Source organism: Palaemon carinicauda, chromosome 19, assembly GCF_036898095.1.
Source record: "Palaemon carinicauda isolate YSFRI2023 chromosome 19, ASM3689809v2, whole genome shotgun sequence".
Taxonomy (NCBI): Eukaryota; Metazoa; Arthropoda; class Malacostraca; order Decapoda; family Palaemonidae; genus Palaemon; species Palaemon carinicauda.
The window spans coordinates 125,190,093-125,209,235 of record NC_090743.1 but is presented as its reverse complement, the minus strand read 5'-3'; the positions used below and the strand labels follow the sequence as shown (position 1 = coordinate 125,209,235).

Genomic DNA, 19,143 nt, shown 5'->3' with positions numbered 1-19,143 from the left:
AAAAGAAATTTATTCCAGAGACTCAATACTGCATTGGTTATATAAAATCAAGGTTTTTAAAAGATTTGAAAAGAAAAAGCAGATATGTACGACTGAAAATGAATATGAGTAAGACTAAGATAATGTTTAAGGAAAAGGCAGGGACAACAAATACCGGTTATGAACGAACCTCTAGAGATTGTTAATGAATACATATAGTTATGACAGACAATAAGTATTTCCAAAGAATACAAGACAGAAATTAAAAGAAGGGTAAGTATTGAATAGAGGCCTTGGCAAACAAAACGCGAATATGGAAATTAAAATGCCACTTTCTATAAAAAGAAAAGAATTCAATCAGGTGATCATACCAGTTTCAACTTTTGCATCATAAACTTGGAGCTTTGCTGAACCATAACAACACAAGTTAGTTACAACGTAAAAGAGCTACGGAAACAATAATGATGGGAAGATCACTAAGACAGAAAAACAGCAACATGAATACGAGAACAAACTAAAGTAGAAGATATTCTAACAAAAAGTAAGAAAAAGAAATGGAGATGACGCACAATGAGAATGATAGATAATAGATGGACAAAAAGAATAACAGAATGGATCCCTAGAGATTGTGAACGAAGCAGGGAAAGGGGAAGATGATGGATTGACATTCTAAGAAAATTTGAAGGTATAGACTGGCATAAAAGACCATATATAGGTAGGTAGTAGGTTGGCCAGGGCACCAGCCACCCGTTGAGATACTACCGCTTGAGAGTTTTGGGGTCCTTTGACAGGGGACAATCGATTAGAAAACGTAATCCTATTTTGGTAGCAAATCCTTTTTATGTTATAACATATCTTTGACAAGCAGCCTTTGTAATTTGCATCAAATATTGTTTCTTTTATTTGAAATCAAAATATTTCAACGTTTTTTAGACCACCTCTACTTTTTGTAAATATTTGTGTATATCGTCTCAACATTATCTTCCTCTCTGGCTTGACCATTGTTCATATTCCTCATTGCCGGAGGAAATCGAATATTGTTTTTACAACATAATTCTAAATTGATGAAAAAATAAGATCTCTTTTAAACTAGGTCAATTACTTCCTCATTTAGACCTAATACGTCTGGTTTTCACTCCTCAATAGCTAATGTTCAGAAACTGAATATATGACATGAATAGGAACGTTATCAAAACTTTGGCTATTGATACGTTCTCCCTTGTGATAATACTCTTCACTAGTATCATAATACATTTGTATTAGATCACTGAACAAAAAGACCGCGATACAGTAAGCAAAGTGTTTCCTAAATTTCCCTAACGGAGTTGTTACAGTTAAGATGACCCACATTGGTCACTGCCTTCCAATAAAAGTTCTCGGTGTGGCAGAATCCAGCATCTCTTCCAGAACCCGTTCTTGCTGAGGACTAGCAGTATATAAGGACTCGGCCTCTACCCTTTGGGAGTAGCAAGCAAGAAAGCATTTTGCTTGACACTTGCTGTGCAATAGAACTGTGCCGGGATGGGTCCTACAACAAAACTTCTGAGAGCAATCGTTGCTCTGATCTGTTTTGCGACTTCTTCTTCTGGGTGAGTACGCTTTCATACACAAGACTAATCACTTATGTAACCACAAGTTTCGTACCATCAATTGCATAATATATATATATATATATATATATATATATATATATATATATATATATATTATATATATATATATATATATATTATATTTATACACACACATACACACACACACATATATATATAAATATATACAGTACACACATATATTTACACATATATATACACACATACACACACACCTATATATATATATATATATATATATATATATATATATATATATATATATATATATATATATATATATATATATATACATGTATATATATATACATGTATATATATATATATATATATATATATATATATATACATATATATATATATATATATATATATATATATATATACAATACGTATATATAACAATACACATATATATACATATATATATGCATATATTCATATATATACAGTATATATATGTATATATATACATATATATGTATTTATATATTAATATATATAAATATATATTTACATATATACATATATATATATATATATTAGATTCACAAAGTAAAACAAATACCTTTTAATATAGAATTCTCCCTTTGGGTCTTTCAGGGTATCTTTAGACTGTTGTTGGTAGGATGGTAGGGCACCAACCACCCATTGAGATACTACCGCTAGAGAGTTTTTGGCTCCTTTGACTGGCCAGACAGTACCATATTGGATCCATATCTCTGGTTATGGCTCAATTTTTTTTCTTTGCCTACGCATACACCGAATAGTCTGACCTATTATCATTATGTGTATATATCTATGTATGTATGTATGTATGTATGTATGTATGTATGTATATTTATATATATATACATACATATATATATATAAATATATATATATATATATATATATATATATATATATATATATATAGAGAGAGAGAGAGAGAGAGAGAGAGAGAGAGAGAGAGAGAGAGAGAGAGAGAGAGAGAGAGAGAGAGAAAACGTGCAATCAGTGATTTCATGCAATCACAACTTTTCAGTGAATACCTGTAATCACTTAGACCCTTCATGAGTACAAGTAATCACAAAAATTCCAGTGATTTCATGTAATCACTGGAATGTAGAACGGTGATTACATGAAATCAGTAAGCGTTGCCAATTACGTTGAAAAAAAATTCTAAACTTAATATTTCAACGTTATAAAATGTAATTTTAGTAATTAGGATGTGGTGATGTTAAATATCCAATCGCCATAATCTATTAAACTAGTAATAGTTTTCTCCAGTTAGCATGCGAGCAATCACATCGTTAGGAAATGTGGAAGAAGTTAAACAAACTTTGACCTCAAAGCCCAACACAACGGTCCGTGATGTCCGATTAATACCAGCATTTTAGCTGAAGTTTTCCCGGAATTACATAAATTCAGCTTCGTTGTCTCCCGTCCAGCAACAAGCAAATGTTTGATGTCGCCATTGCCACGTTCTAAGGAACCCTGGCTTTGTGAGGGGCGTGACTTTCCATGGACAATAACTAGATTTTGCCATAAGCATTTTATCTGCAATAATTTCAGCTGTGAATTCACTACAAGTATTGCTTCATAGGGTGGATGTAGCTCTAAAGAAAAGAACAGAAGCTGAAATGCTACTTGGAGTGCTTGCTTAGATGTCAATGCATGGATAACCAAAAATTTGGTAAAATGATATTGATAAACCATTATCCATTTGTAAGATTTCCAACTCATGGATTGCACGTGCACAGGATGCAAATTTATGAGTCAAAATAGAGTGAACGACAACACCTTAAGCTACTTACCTACTCAGCAAAATAGAAACACGGGGAAGACAATAGATTAAGGCGGTTAATACGTTTGGCTATTTAGCTACTCAGTAAATTTGGAGAACAGGGAAGACAATAGACTCAGGTGGTTATTGTCATTGGCAGTTTAGCTACTTAGTAAACTTCGATCCCAAGGAAAACAGTTGACTCCGATGGTTATTAGTACTGGCTGTTTGGTTACTTAGTAAACCTGGATAATAGGGAAAACAGTTGACTAAGGTGGTTATTCCGATTGGATCTTTAGCTACACAGCAAACTTGGATCAGAGGGAAAACAGTTGCGTCCGGAGTTTATTACAATTGGCTGGTTAGTTACTCATTAAACTTGGATCAGAGGGAAAACAGTTGCGTCCGGTGGTTATTACAATTGGCTGTTTAGTTACTCATTAAACTTGGATCACAGGGAAAACAGTTGACTCCGGTGGTTATTACAATTGGCTGTTTAGTTACTCAGTAAATTGGATCACAAGGGAAACAGTTGACTCCGGTGGTTATTACAATTGCTGTTCAGTTACTCAGCACCCTTGGATCACAGAAAAAACAGTTGACTCCAGTGGTTTTTACAATTGCTGTTTAGTCACTCAGCAAACTTGAAGTACAGGGAAGACAATAGACTGGTGGCTATTACTATTGGCTATTTGGTTTCTCAGTAAACTCAAGGCACACGGAAAATATTACTCAAGTGGTTATTACAATTGGCTATTTACCTACTCAGCAAACTCGAACCACATGAAAAAAAAACAGACTATCATGGTTTTTAGGAGTAACTATTTGGCGCTCAAGACAACTCTAAGTAATTCAAAATAAACCTTGTTCTTCAGAATTAATCTTGAAGTTGGGAAATATATTTTGTATTTGATTCCTGTAAACTAATCGAATTTGAGGATCATTAACAAACAAACATGAAGTATTCATATAATTTGCTTTTTTAAAACACTAATGCGCTGAATTACAAGATATTAAAACACAGTAACATTTACCATGCGCTTAGTAATTATTTATAAAATACATGTGAATAATTTTTTTGGAGCGACTCTTAAAATGTAACATTAAAATTGTGTTTTCATGTTAATGACTGTTATACCTTTTACACATTAAAATTGCCTATCTTTCACTAAAATTTAATTCTAAAGACCCTGTATTGGAGATCATAGCTCCTAAATACTTAAATGATTCTACCTCATTAATCCTTTCTCCATCCAATGATATTTCATCTTCCATTGCATACTCCATTCTCATCATCTCTGTCTTTCTTCTATTTATCTTCAGCCTAAATTACAGTCACTCAAGTCACTTGGTAACATTATCGACTATGTATGTTTAGTCCTGACTATAAACCAACATAACCTAATCACTAACCCAATCTAACCTAACCTAACACAATCCAGCCAAATCACTCTTACATTAACTGAGTCAAGTGCTCCAACTATGGCACTCAAATTATATACTGCATGTCTTTCCTTTGTCTTTCTGTCACCATATATGATCTTATATCAATTGATTTCTTAGAAATAAGTAGCAAGATCAGTAATTCCCATTAAAGGATACATTAGCGTATATTATTTTTATTCCACATAGAATCAGCTAATCGAACTCTAATAAAGGAAAAATATTACGGAGAATCAGTTTCAAAATATATTTGAGGATAAAAAAATAACAGTTCCTTTGAAAAGTCAAATTAAAGCCTTTATCCTTTTTTATATCATCAATTCAGCAATCGTCCTCACTTTTCACCTTAAATCTTTAGTCCATCATTAGTTGGACACTTATTCGCATTTTCCTCTTTTGTACACATTCATTGTTCCCATGAAAATGTGGAACAATGAGAAAAAATTTGTAGTGTATGGAGAACAATAAGATTTTAGTAAGTGCCACAGCAAGCAACGAGTTTTTCTTTCTTTACAGTACCCATTTCTTATTCTGTGTTTTGTAATTAACCAAAATATCAGAGTTTAAAAAGGAATATTTGGTCTTATACTTTTTATACACATTTATTATCTATTAGCTCATAATAATGTCATTGAAAAGCAAAGTAATCAAGTAAGAATAATGTAAGAAGATAAACAGAAAAACTAATCATCTTAATTTAACAAAACCAGGAGCCACGTCATAACAGTCCCCAAATCGTGGTTACCAGGAGGGGATTTGCAGGTCTGTGTCCAGGTGACCAACCCAGAGGCTCTACAAGGGGAAATAACTGTCAGTATTGAAAATGGCCCACTATCTGCAAATCAACGAAATACGCACACCAGTCTCCTGATGCAGGAATCAATACAGGTTCTACAAGGTAAAGTCTGTTGATCTGAGTGTCCTGAAATACTCTGTTAATGAAATTGATAACTCAATGTTTTTCTTGCCTAACTGTAGATAATTATGATCTTATGTTTAAAACTTAATAAACCCCAAAACAAAGTGGCACTACATTACACATCTCTTTCAGGTAACCAAAACTTCTGCACCAACATAACTCTACCACAAATGGAACAAGACTCAATGTTACATCAGGAAGGAAGAGATATCATACACATAAATGGAACACTTGATGGTCTTCCTGTAAACTATAATAGGACTATTTCCCGTCAAGTTATTGTGAGAGATATGCTTGTACAGACAGACAAGCCTTTATACAAGTCAGGCGAAACCGTCCACTTCAGAGTCCTGAAGATGTCATACACTGGTCCCTTGATGGAGATTTCAACTAAAAACGTCAGTTCTAAGCACAAGAGTGAACGATTCATTTTATAATTTACGTCTCTGGTTCTTAATACGTTTATATACATATATATATATATGTATATATATATATATATATATATATATATATATATATATACATATATATATAGATATATGTATATATATTAACATATATATGTATGTATATATACACACACACACACACACACATATATATATATATATATATATATATATAAACGAAAAGTATATTTGTTCTTGCCATATATCTTAGCAATGGTTGGTCAACCATGGAAATCTCTTACAACATTAGCTGCATCATGCACCATTCACCACTTCCATAAAACCCTGTTCCCAAAATTCAAGGTAGCATCAAATCCTGTGTAATACCATTGATTCCTGGTGTCCTAGGAATCTTTATCCTTTCGACAGCCCTCCCCATCTCCTAAACAATTTACTACAAAAATGTTTAGCCTTACAAAATCTATTTCTACTCATTTATTCAGCTCTTCTTCTTTTGCACCCTCCACAGAAAGCATATCCTCAAAATGACCAAGCTAGGACTACAATTACAGTATAATTTGCTTTAGTCAGAGGCTACTTATGGAAAGCTAAGAGAAAATGGGAATATTTTGTTGACTAATATACAAAATTTAATCTATTTTGAAATTATACCTCATGTCGAAGCTTAGAATTTTCATTAGCTTCCTTATCTTCCAGTACCAAGAGATATTTTTACTCAATCCAGATGGCATAAAAATTGCCGAGTGGTTAGATGTCGACAACTCCAAAGGTTTGGTCCACTGGTCGTTTCAACTCACCGATGAACATGAGGAGGTAAAGTAGATTTTCTTCTTTTCTAAGCTTTATATTTTATTAGGCAATGCTATAAATAAAAAGACAAAGTTTTATCATCACTTTCTAATATGTGAAACTCAAATCTTCATATTTCTGGTAACAATTAAAATAGTGCTATAAGCATATCTAATAATTTAATAACTAAACGTTCACTGATCGTTGATATCAACATATCAATAAACAGGGATTCTACTACATCGCAGTGAAGAGTCAAGGAGTTGGAATTATAGGAAAATACTTTAGAGTGAAAGAATACGTCAAGCCAAGGTTCCAGGTAGATGTAAAGCCACCTAACTCCATCCTTATCACACAACACAGCTTCACCTTCACTGCATGTGCCAAGTAGGTTGCTTCTTTTTTCACAGACCAATTTACCGCACCATAGAAAACGAATAGTGAACATAGACCCCAGTCAGTGAAAACTAAAATATGGTATTGATGCATTATAGTAGACAATTTACAGTTAACAAAACTAAAAATATTATTCAATATAAATTCAACATTCTCATGATTGCTTTCAGTAGAAAAAAAAATTGCATTTATATGTTTTTGAGCTTGACTTCAATTTAGTAAAAGTTCTCTTACCCTTCTATATAACAGGTACCCTTTTGGTGAACCTGTCAAAGGTAATATTCATTGGGAGATCACTAACAATCGTTGGTCGAGCTGTAAAGCAGTCATCAAGATGAATAGCACTGTAAGTATGTGGTACATTTTTATTCTAATCCTATGAGAACACCAATGAAGTACGCATCAACTGATTCCACCTGGTTGATAAGAAACTAAATACCTTTTCACTTGGCTCACATGAGCAATTATAGCCCATTTGAATATTCTATATTCTCAATATCTTATTATTTGCTAGAGTAGTGGAATAATTAATAAATTCATAATTCTAAAACTTAATTTTTTTTGCAAATTCCTTTGAATTTCACTTCTAAAAATCCATTTACTGAGAGCATTCCTTTTCAGATTTCTGGCTGTAGTGACATAACAGTCAAATCCAGTGATCTTAGAATCGCTGAATGTGACATTAATAGAATTAAGGCTGAAGCGACAATAACCGATGCGGCCAGTGATGAAGTTGAAAAAGGAACAAGTGAAATCGGAGTTCAAACGAATAACGTGCGTTTTGAAACCCTTTATCAAGATGACTTCATGAAACCTAATTTGCCCTTCACACTCAAGGTACAGCATACACGTTTTTCTATTACTGACAATTTATTCATTACTTACCTAATATGTATTGTGTGCAAAGAGGAAAAAAAATTGACCCTAGTGTGATATTAAATAACTTAATTTTTGTACAATTCTAGTGAATTGTAAACATTCCTCGCTAATTGATTTATTTTTCACAAGGTATTGGCTAAATTGCCAGATGAATCACCTGCTAGTGGTGAACCTCTTGAGATCTGCCATGGACATATTTGTAATAACATCACTACCCCATCAGATGGCATTGTCAAACTCTATTTAACCAACCCCAACAGTCAGAGAGTAGTGGTAAGTAAAGATTATCGTTAATCCATGGTATTCAGTTAATCTTCTGTATATATAACTAAAAAAAACAGGAAGACAATCATTCCTACTTTATAATGGGCAATGCCGAAAGTATATTTCCTCTCATTTTACTTACAGATGAAACACATGGTATCCAGAGCATTCTTAAATGGAAGGCTGTTTGAACTCATTGCACAAAGGTATTACTCTCCATCCAATTCCTCCTTAGTCATTCATGTTCCAGAGGAGACTATCAACTGTTCCAATGGAGAAGAAACCAGATTCACATTTAAAGTCTTGTTTGCAGCTGTTCAGCAAAGGTCTGCTGTTGTAAATGTTCAGGTAAATACTTCTGTTAACATTTATAAAGAAAGTAATGCATATCTTTTTTATAATAAGTGATATTACACATAAGTCATTCAAATCTCTATTACACTATTGGGAACTTGGTTTTCTACTAACAAATGAAGTCTCGTGGATGTAATAAGGCCCATTAAAACCTATTTTGGTTAGCAATATAACCTTCGATTTTCACAAGCTGACATCATCACTAATGCTTCCTTCCCAAAACAAACAGGTGATGTCAAGAGGAAAAATGCAGTACTTCAAGTCAGAAGAATATCAATTAACTTCCTCCAAATTTCCATTTGAAGAAGAATTCTTCATGGATCACCTACCACTTGCACCAGCAGATACTGTCACTGGTGTTCTTAACATCCCAGTAACCTTGCCTTTAACTGCAGCACCAAAGATACAGGTAAGGAATAATCCTACATTCAATGTCACTTATGGGTAATCCAATAATTTTATATTCAAACTGGTAAAACCTTGTTAAGACCCACTAATATTCTATTATTACAGGTGCTGGTATGGTACATAAGAGGTGATGGAGAAGTGGTCTCTGATGTCAGGAATATAACTGTTGAAAAGTGCCTCCCTAACAAAGTAGATTTTGCCTGGTTCACCAACAGGGCCCAGCCAGGACTCGCAAACTCCTTCACGATCACAACGACCCCAGGCTCTATATGCAGTTACGGTTAGTTGCTAAACCTTATTAAGGTCATACTATTCTTTGCCCAGAAACCTTTAGAACTGTCTTCAACTGATCTAATTCAATGCTTCAGCCCCAACTAACTCCCTGTTTTCGTATCAATTCATTGTTATATAGCAATTCCCTCTTTACAGTGAATATCAGGAATATTTATAAAATATACAATGTTAAATATTTAACATAAAATCTTGATACTGGAATTGTTTGATACAGTGAAAATATAAATGGTATAAACTTACCAATGATGAATATAGAATATCAATTATTCAAAATATTGCATCTATTGTCAAAAATAGAAGCCCACACCTCAAAGCTCTCATTCATAACTACCTTCAGATACAGAATAAGACAGAAATACTGTATTAATTATTTACTTTTTGAGTCACCTAAAAATAAGTTAATGAAATATTCATGAAATTTATTCTTATTTATCTTATAATTTTAAAATATTTATTTTGTTGGAGTAAGTAGGGTACCAAATAAGGCTAAATATGAACATAAAGTAAAATTGATTTGTTTATTTTTTGAGGGCAAAATTATGTTTTCATTGACCAACAGGTGTGCAGGGTACAGGATTAGATTTGGAGACAATCAGACGAGATACAGAAACCATTGACAGCTTCTTCTTGAGGGACTACAGTTACAACGAGTATATGTGGAGTTCAACGCAGGTCGATGACCGCGAATACTGCAAGAGGTTGAAAGCAGAAAATCCTAAAGGTATGGTAGAGATTTCATACAAAAATAGGTAACATTTTATATACTTTTAAGTCAACATTTAGGCATACCTTACTCCTTTGGTTGTAAACCAAAGATGGTTGATACTACATAATTAAAATGCATTGAAAACATTTCATTTCTTTTTTTAATATAATTTTAAAATACATCTTTATCCTCTAGAATATAATTTTTCATACCTTCCAGATGACACAATATCCGAATTCAGCACTGATTACATTGATACTCTTCATATGTTCGAGGTAAGTAAAACATTAAAAGTAAAACTAATGAAACTTTATTTATGGAATAATTTAAAAAATGAGACTATTCTCAAATCATTAAAAAAATAATTTTCTAAAAAATCCTTGATTTTCACAGCAATCTGGACTTTACATTTTCACCGACCTCACCTTAGAAACCAGACCATGCTACAAACAAGGTAAGAATCTCCAGCACATCAATGCCTATATAACATAAGTCTACAGTACTGTCCTAACCTAAACATGGTGTCAATACTGCTATGAATGTATTTTGAAATTGAGCCAGAAGTGTTCCTCATGAAGCCAATATAAACATTAAAATGGGTAGATGTAATTACAGAACTGGCATTATGAGAGTGGAATCACTAAGCTAATCTTGTTGACCACTGGAAAACACTTGAGCCATTCCTATTCTGTTAACTTGAGCCAATATTTTGGTCCAACACTATACGTTGCAGGTTACTACTTTCTAAAAATGCAAGGAGAAAATCTTTCCATCACAATCAAATCCCTTCTACCTAATTATCCCTCTATGTGCCACTTCCAGCTATCAAAGTCTTACTTGAAGAAAGTATGGCAGGCATTGGGATCTAAGGACCTAGCTGTGATACACACCACCTCTTTGCCACAGAATGGAACTCTTTATCGCTCTTCTAAATTTTGGGAAAATTAATACATATATACATATACGAAGGAACTTCCCCCAAATTTGGGAGGTAGCCGACATCAAAACAAATTGAAATAAAAAAAGAGGGTCTTTCCTCTCTACGTTTCTCCCAGCCTGACAAGGGACTCAACCGAGTTCGGCTGGTACTGCTAGGGTGGCACAGCCCACCCTCCCCGGTTATCCACCATAGATAAAGCTTCATAACACTGAAGGAAGCAGCAGGACCTACCGGAACTGCGTCACAATCACTTGTCATTCATTCCTATTTCTAGCACACTTTCTTGCCTCTCTCACATCTATCCTTCTATAACCCAGAGCTTTCTTCACTCCATCCATCTATCCAAACCTTGGCGTTCCTTTTGTACTTCTCCCATCAACTCTTGCCTTCATCACCTTCTTTAGCAGACAGTCATTTAATTAATGTGGGTGTTTATTATGGGCAGCTGATAGAATTCCTAAAAAAAATATTGGTAAAAAATTGTATCTAAAATCACAATAACACTGTTGACAATAATATATAAAAACTAGAAAATCGAGCCAATATAACCAAAAGGGTCAGGGTCATCTGATGGAATAGCTGACTGCCAAACAGAAGATAATATCTAGAAATTAACTTTGGATCAATTTAATTAGATTGTTGATTTACTAGCAACTTTTAAATTGGACATAAATAGCTCTTTATCTAAGAATGAGGTAACATCCTGGTTAGTTATTGAAACTCTGACATCCATACAAAGAGATTAACTCCGGTATGTACTGTTGCTTTTCTACATTTATTGGTAATAGCTTATGTAACAAAAATACATCCTCTGCAATGAAATTTGGGTCTATCATTAAGCCTCCCAGGCTGATACGAGTCCGTGGAAGGGAGAAGACAATCTCCGTTGGGGGACTGGCTACATCTGCTGCACATTTCTAAAAATGTTAAAATTCAAACCCATTTTGCATTTATCTACAGACTATCGGACGTCTTTCCATCCATATAATGGAGGATACTACGGCGGATATAAAAACTAGAAATCCAAGCCAAAATAACCAAAACTTTGGATCAATTTAATTAGATTGTTGGTTTACTAGCAACTTTTAAATTGGACATAAATAGCATTTTATCTAAAAATGAAGTAACATCCTGGTTAGTTATTGAAACTCTGACATTCATACAAAGAGATTACACCAATATGTACTGTTGCTTTTCTATATTTATTGGTAATAGCTTGTGTATCACAAATACATCCTCTGCAATGAAAGTTAAGTCTATCATTAAGCCTCCCTGGCTGATGTGAGTCCGTGGAAGGGAGAAGAGAATCTCTGTTGGGGGACTGGCTACATCTGCTGCACATTACTAACAATGTTAAAATTCAAACCCATTTTGCATTTTTCTACAGATTATCGGAGGTATTCCGATCCACGTAATGGAAGAGCCTACAGCAGCTACAGTTCATCACAAAAAAACTTCCATGAAACATTGCTTTGGAATCTAGCAGTTGTTCCGTAAGTGTGCGTTCTCTATTTTTCTTTATATAGAAGAAAATCAACAATTCTTTATCACGAATATAATCTCATTATATAATAACTGCAATTTAAATTCGTTTCCCCCAAAAGGTCAACTGGGATACTCAAACAGGATGTTGAGGTCCCACCAACCTTTACCGAATGGATTGGAACTGCCGTGTGCGTCCATCCACATGTAGGTGTTGGAGTGTCAAAAAGTTCTTCGCTCACCACCAACACTTCCTTCTCTGTAGACATTTTGCATCCTCCATCAATCAAGAGAGGGGAAGATATGCCTGTAAAGATCTTTGTCTTCAATAACCTTCAGCAACCCCTGCCGGTGAGTGTTTAGAATAGAATAGATTTGTTAATTGAATCTATAACAATTACATAAATAAATGACATTTCCTTATTTGTATTTTTTCTCAAAATTACTTGCAAGTACATAGCTACTACAACTACTTATCATATCTAATAGGTGAGAGTTACTCTGGAAGGAAGCACTGAATATGAGCTCATTGGGGAAAACAATGCAGGCTTACCAGCTGGCCAAAGACTATTCTGCGTTGGAGCCCAAGACAGACATGTCCACACTATCAAAATCAGGCCTATCACCATTGGACAAGTGAACATTACAGTCAGGGCCTCAGTAGACACTGAAACCTCTGTGCCTTGTGGAGATGAATCTCTCAATATCGGCAAAATGTAAAAACACTATTTCAAAGGTCTTTCTGAACACAATATGGTTATAAAGATAATTTTTGAAATATATTGATTTTTTACGAAATATAAAGGACATTATTCTAATTATGAAAATTTTTTTCATGGATTTTTCATATTTATGTCTTATCCATAAGAGAATATTCACTTTTTCAGGCATGAGCTTGTGAGTCCACTACAAGTAAGAAGACGTTATTTGAGAGAAGAAACTTGGAGAAAATATATCTGTGCAAAAGGTAAACTCAGCAAACTTTCAGCTCTTAAGTATCAGCATTTCTTTCTTCAAAAATATTATACTGTGCATTTAATAAAAGAAAAAGAAATTACTTTCAAACTAAAATCTGGAGATATCGTTAAACTTCCATACGAGATTGTAAACATAAAGGAGAGGTACAATCATAAATATATATATATATATATATATATATATATATATATATATATATATATATATATATATATATATATATATATATATATATATATATATATATGTATATATATATATATAAATTATATAAATATATATTTTGAATTTTGAATGCTTTGCATTCGAATAATTTTATGTATAATTTTATATATCACTTTGAACCAAATTCATTTGTTTTCAGTAGTAGATTCATATGAACTTAAATCACGTATTACAACACTAACTAAAGTGAAATTTTGTCTATTTCATCTTGCAAAACTAGGAAGAGGACAAGACTCCCTTGAAACAACAGAACTGACCATACCCCCAGGAATGGTGGAGGGATCTGGAAGGGCATGGATCAGTGTTGTAGGAGAACAATTGGTCATACCTTTAGAAGTAAGTCTTTTCCACTATCTTTAATCAAACCATTTTCATCTTAGCTCCATAAGGTACGACTAAGCAGTTAGTACAGTCATACTACTTCCAATTATTACTCAGTAACAATGGCTTCTAAACAGTACTTTTTCTGCATTACTAAAAGACTCATCACACTCATCTCATGAAAAAATATTCATAAGATTTAACTCAAAATTATACAAATTCGAATGAATTTTCCCACAATAATGATAACTCCCATCTCGATGACAGGATCTTCAAACCATCATTTTGGACTCACAAAAATGCTACGATGATAATATAATGGAGTTGTACAGACACCTATTCATCTTCAAGTACTTACAAACTACAAAACAAGGGACGTACGCAGTAGAAGAAAAGCTTCTTGATGTCATGAGAAGAGGTGAGTTACATCAGCAAAATGACTACCATTTCCTCGCGTCTCCTATTTCAGGTTTAGATAGAATACATCCTTGCAAATATTCTAAGAGTTTGCCAGTGTTTCTCTCAATGATGGTATGACAAAAGACACTTTATATCTGTACATCAACTTGGTCTAAAGTACATTTGAAGAATTCGGTACCTCAACCATACCTTTTAATTAAGGACTCTGTAACACTTTCATTTACCATTACTGAGGCATCTAACAATAACACAAATTTGAAGCAAATTATAACACAATTCAAACTTGCAACACCAAAACACAATATTGGATGAAATGTATAATTTTCTCTACAACGTTTTCTTGCAGGATATCGATGCCAGATGCTATACCAACGTTTGGATGGTTCCTTCAGTATTTTTGGCAATGCTAATGATTCTAGCTCAACTTCGCTTACTGCTCTTGTTCTAAGGATCTTTTCTCAAGCAAAGGAATTCATACCGGTCAGTTCAGCTAATTACCTTCAATAGATGTACTTACAATATATTAGGAAAATGTAGTGATAAAAAACTTACTGTATTTTCATAATTACTATATGCTCACAAAAAAACCACCTATAATTAAACATAAGCAATTTCTAAAGAATATTGGTACCTAAATACGCCATAACTCTGACATATTCCTGCAATCTGGGTGACAGATACCCACTTAAAATACACATTAAATAAAATTCTTTCAGATTGACGATGGAAGCCTCAATGCAGCCACTTCGTGGCTAATCAATAATTATGGCAATGAAACTTGTGCTCAATCCATTGAAGATGGCCAGACCACAGTAAGTACATATATTTCGTTTAGATAAAACTTGCCTAGAAACGTTATTGGGTTAACATTGGGGTCAGATTGATTGATTGATTGATCAAAGTCCCGTGATAGCATCCTTATCAATATAAACTAATATTATCTAAAAAAAAACCTGTTAATAAGCAGATACTAAAAGCTGCAAAAAATCCAATAATATATTTAGGTATTCTAAAATTCATTCTGTGGTTCACAGAAAACAATGAATACAGAATAGCCTCTCAACTCATCAGATGCAGAAGGGATTTTCCCCTTCTGGTAGGTAACTAAGTTTGATCAGTAAGAAATAATTATACGGGAGAATCTTTACGATATTACAAATCTAGCTCTTTTTTTTTCATCTAGTATTGACCTATAGTTAACTGTAATGTACTTTTTAACATCTAATATTTTTAGATTAATTGAAAACTGCATCAGATCAATATGATGATCAAGTAAAAAAATCACCCAAAATATACTTATATGTATAGTAAAGAAGTCCCTAAATTGAGGTTAACATAGATAAGATGGGATAATATATATTTCTCTTATCCCAGCGTCTTTAGTCACTCACATTCTTAGAAACCCCCACCATAACTGAAATATGTACCAACACATAATAAAAATCTAAAATAAATTCACAGGAAGATCCTAATCATGAAGAATCCTCACGAGTCTCACGGACAGCAGACATCCTCAGAGCTCTCCTGGAATCAGGAGTGTCGGCTTCACACCCTACAGTGCTACAGGGTGTGAGGTGCCTCAACCAAAGTGATTCTCTCGACTACTACACGATGGCCTTGAAAGCCTACACTCTAGCACTTGCTGGAATCCCAGAGGCCCGTGCAGTGCTAGACCAGCTGATGGAAGAAGCTAATATTACTGATACCTTGATTCACTGGTTTGAGAGAAAATCAGACTCTGGAAATAACAGTAAGACTTTAAGTACAGGAATTTTCTTAACTGAAAAACCAGTTACTCTGCTTAATACCAACTCTTACTAAAATGTATTTCAGTTTGCTTACTTCAAAGACCACATCCTACATTATCTAGTAACTTTGATGAATTTATGGTGTAAAAACTGTTGCAAATAAAATTGAAAGTATAAGTTAATACTGATGAAATTTTACACAAATTTAATCTATGAAATAATTTCTTTCATTCACAGAATTTTACAAATATGATGAAGAAACACGTGCAATTGTCATCTTGGCAATGGTAGCCATAGATCCTTCAACTTATCAGCAAGAATTGCGCAAATTGGTCAGGTCACTTCCTCCAAGAAGTTATCACTTCCATATGCCTAATGAAAAAGTAAGTGAATGATACACTGAGATTAAGATTCAAGACATGAATAAGGAAATATAATACATCCAGAGATGTTGCCTTCCCAGTAAATAATAAACAAGAACATCACATATTCAATACAATTCTTGAATTTACAGTGGAAAACAATCCTCAACGCCAGATGTACAGATTGTAAAGCCTAATATAAAATATTTCTATCCCAGAAATCATTTACCGGGGAAGCTCTATCTGCTTATGAGTCATCACAGTACCAGGATAACCAGAATGTGGATGTTGCAGTCACGACTCGAGATTTCCAACACACATTCTTCATGACAAAAAATAATAAATTATTCCAACCGAAGGTTTCTCTGCCAATCCTTCCAACTAATGTCTCCTTTAGCATGAAGGGTCAGGGTTGTGCCCTAATTCAGGTAAGCAAGAGTATATGAATCATGTGCATTTTATAAAGATTTCTAATGTAATAATTACTACATGTCAATTAAAGAAAAACCTACATATACTTATAGCCAAATAAAACCAAAATATCATTAATCACCCATCGATTTAGACATTCTCTTATGGGAACAAACATTTTCTTCATTTCCAGACCATCCTCCATTACAATGCCCCTGACCCTGATGATACTGAATCACGTGGATTGTAGTTTACCTCTTCAATTGAAAAAGATGCTTCCTGTGTGACTAATGAACTTACCATTCATTATTTTGATTTTCTGTTATGGGTGCAGTTTTGCAGGTTTCATGTGGTATATTTATACATAAAAAAAATACTTTACAAACTTGATTTTCAATTGTAACAATGCTTAGAAATTGGCATACTACACTGAAGACGACCACTCCTTTGTGACTATGGGTCGTGTCTCTGCAATCACGTATTTGCTTATGTTGTGTTTAATGCAGTAGAGATTTTGTATTTTGTATTTTCTACTGGTAAGAACAAATCTATGGGATAGAATTTTTCTTTAGTTAATTATCTTTTTAGATTGTTTCATATGGATGTGCATAGATTTCCAAAGACAGTTATAACAGTAATGATAATAATTGCCCTAATGGACTTGCCACTTGCTTCACCACATACAGTAAAGGAAATGGGGGTTACTGAATTGATATGACAAAATAACCAGGAACTGTAACACATTCATTTTTTGGGAGAACTGTCCTACATCTTTAATACCCTGGGCATTTCAAATAACCCTAGTTGGAATTTCATGACATTTATGCTAAAAATGCAGCCCTTTGGGCCCTGGGCGATATGCCAACACCAACTCAAACCAAACCTGGGCCGGATAACATAAGAGTTATCTTGTATTTGATTTTAATTTGTGGAACTTTATAGCGATGGCCCTTTGAATTTTTATTGTATTTAGATTAATTTTATAGTTTTAAGTCCTTTTATTTATTATAGTTTTAGAATGTTCGTTTTAAATATTTATTAAATTATGTTTTAACTCATATTTATACAGAGTATCTATTTTTAAGGCTCTGATGAAGGAAATAGATTTTCCAAAAGCTAGGCAATAAAGATGTATATCATAACTCTGGTACTATTATTAGTGTTGAAAATCCACGTTCCACGGAATAAATCAATAGCCAATATATATATATATATATATATATATATATATATATATATATATATACAGAGAGAGAGAGAGAGAGAGAGAGAGAGAGAGAGAGAGAGAGAGAGAGAGAGAGAGAGAGAGAGAGAAAATTGTACAAAATTTTTCCTCTCAATAACCGTTGTGGTTGTTTATCACGCGAGTATAGTACAGGAATGTGATATCTGGTGTTCCTCGGGGTAGTATTCTGGGTCCAATACTTTCCATAGCATGTACACATGTGGTTTGGCCAGAAATCAAGATTGTTGCATAAGCAGATGATGCTATTATCTTTGCGTCAATTCAAACTTCTGAATGTAAATCTGGGGTTGCTGAACCCCGTAACAGAGATCTAGCTAAATATTGTGCATTGTGCAAATTACAGGGCAAGAAGTTTAACTCTAACAAAACTCATAACAATATCAGAGATGGTCAGGACAGACACACAGACAGACAGACAGGCAATTGATTGACCGAGAAGAAGGGATTGCTATGAGATATTCGCATCAATTCTATGGATCTAATCGATAACTTTCAATCTGAATAACTAAACTTAAGCCTTGAAAAGCGAACGCGGAAAGTGTAAGGGTCGTGGACCTCCTAATAGCCCAGCGGCATAGTAAGAAATATGAAACCAATTGTTCAAATTGTTCTAAAAGCACCAAAATTGGCACACATGTGGATTAATACATTCTGAACAATTTTGGATATGGAGGCATTCAAGATTCTCCCCGTAGCACATTTGGCGGCCATTTTTCAAAATGGCCGCTATTTACCGTTAGCGTCATTGAATATGTACAATAATTTGTCTTTTTGTGGATGCTAAA

General features: G+C 33.7%; 2 protein-coding genes across 2 annotated transcripts; both read left to right on the top strand.

The window, feature by feature from the left end:
- Positions 1-1,394: 1,394 nt before the first annotated feature.
- LOC137659317 (uncharacterized) lies at positions 1,395-6,159 on the top strand. The gene is made up of 3 exons (XM_068394338.1): positions 1,395-1,568; positions 5,514-5,701; positions 5,855-6,159. The coding sequence occupies exons 1-3, from the start codon at positions 1,501-1,503 to the stop codon at positions 6,157-6,159; spliced, it is 561 nt and encodes a 186-aa protein (XP_068250439.1). The 5' UTR covers positions 1,395-1,500.
- Positions 6,160-6,789: 630 nt separating this feature from the next.
- On the top strand, positions 6,790-18,223 carry LOC137659316 (alpha-1-inhibitor 3-like). Its single transcript, XM_068394337.1, has 23 exons — positions 6,790-6,948; positions 7,154-7,311; positions 7,570-7,666; positions 7,942-8,157; positions 8,329-8,472; positions 8,608-8,811; positions 9,047-9,226; positions 9,331-9,505; positions 10,079-10,240; positions 10,421-10,500; positions 10,619-10,679; positions 12,553-12,658; positions 12,770-12,998; positions 13,137-13,363; positions 13,535-13,614; positions 14,071-14,186; positions 14,439-14,589; positions 14,938-15,071; positions 15,308-15,403; positions 16,053-16,341; positions 16,577-16,722; positions 16,920-17,129; positions 17,306-18,223. Exons 1-23 carry the CDS (start codon positions 6,790-6,792, stop codon positions 17,360-17,362), a joined length of 3,477 nt encoding a protein of 1,158 aa, XP_068250438.1. The 3' UTR covers positions 17,363-18,223.
- The last annotated feature ends 920 nt before the right edge of the window (positions 18,224-19,143 follow it).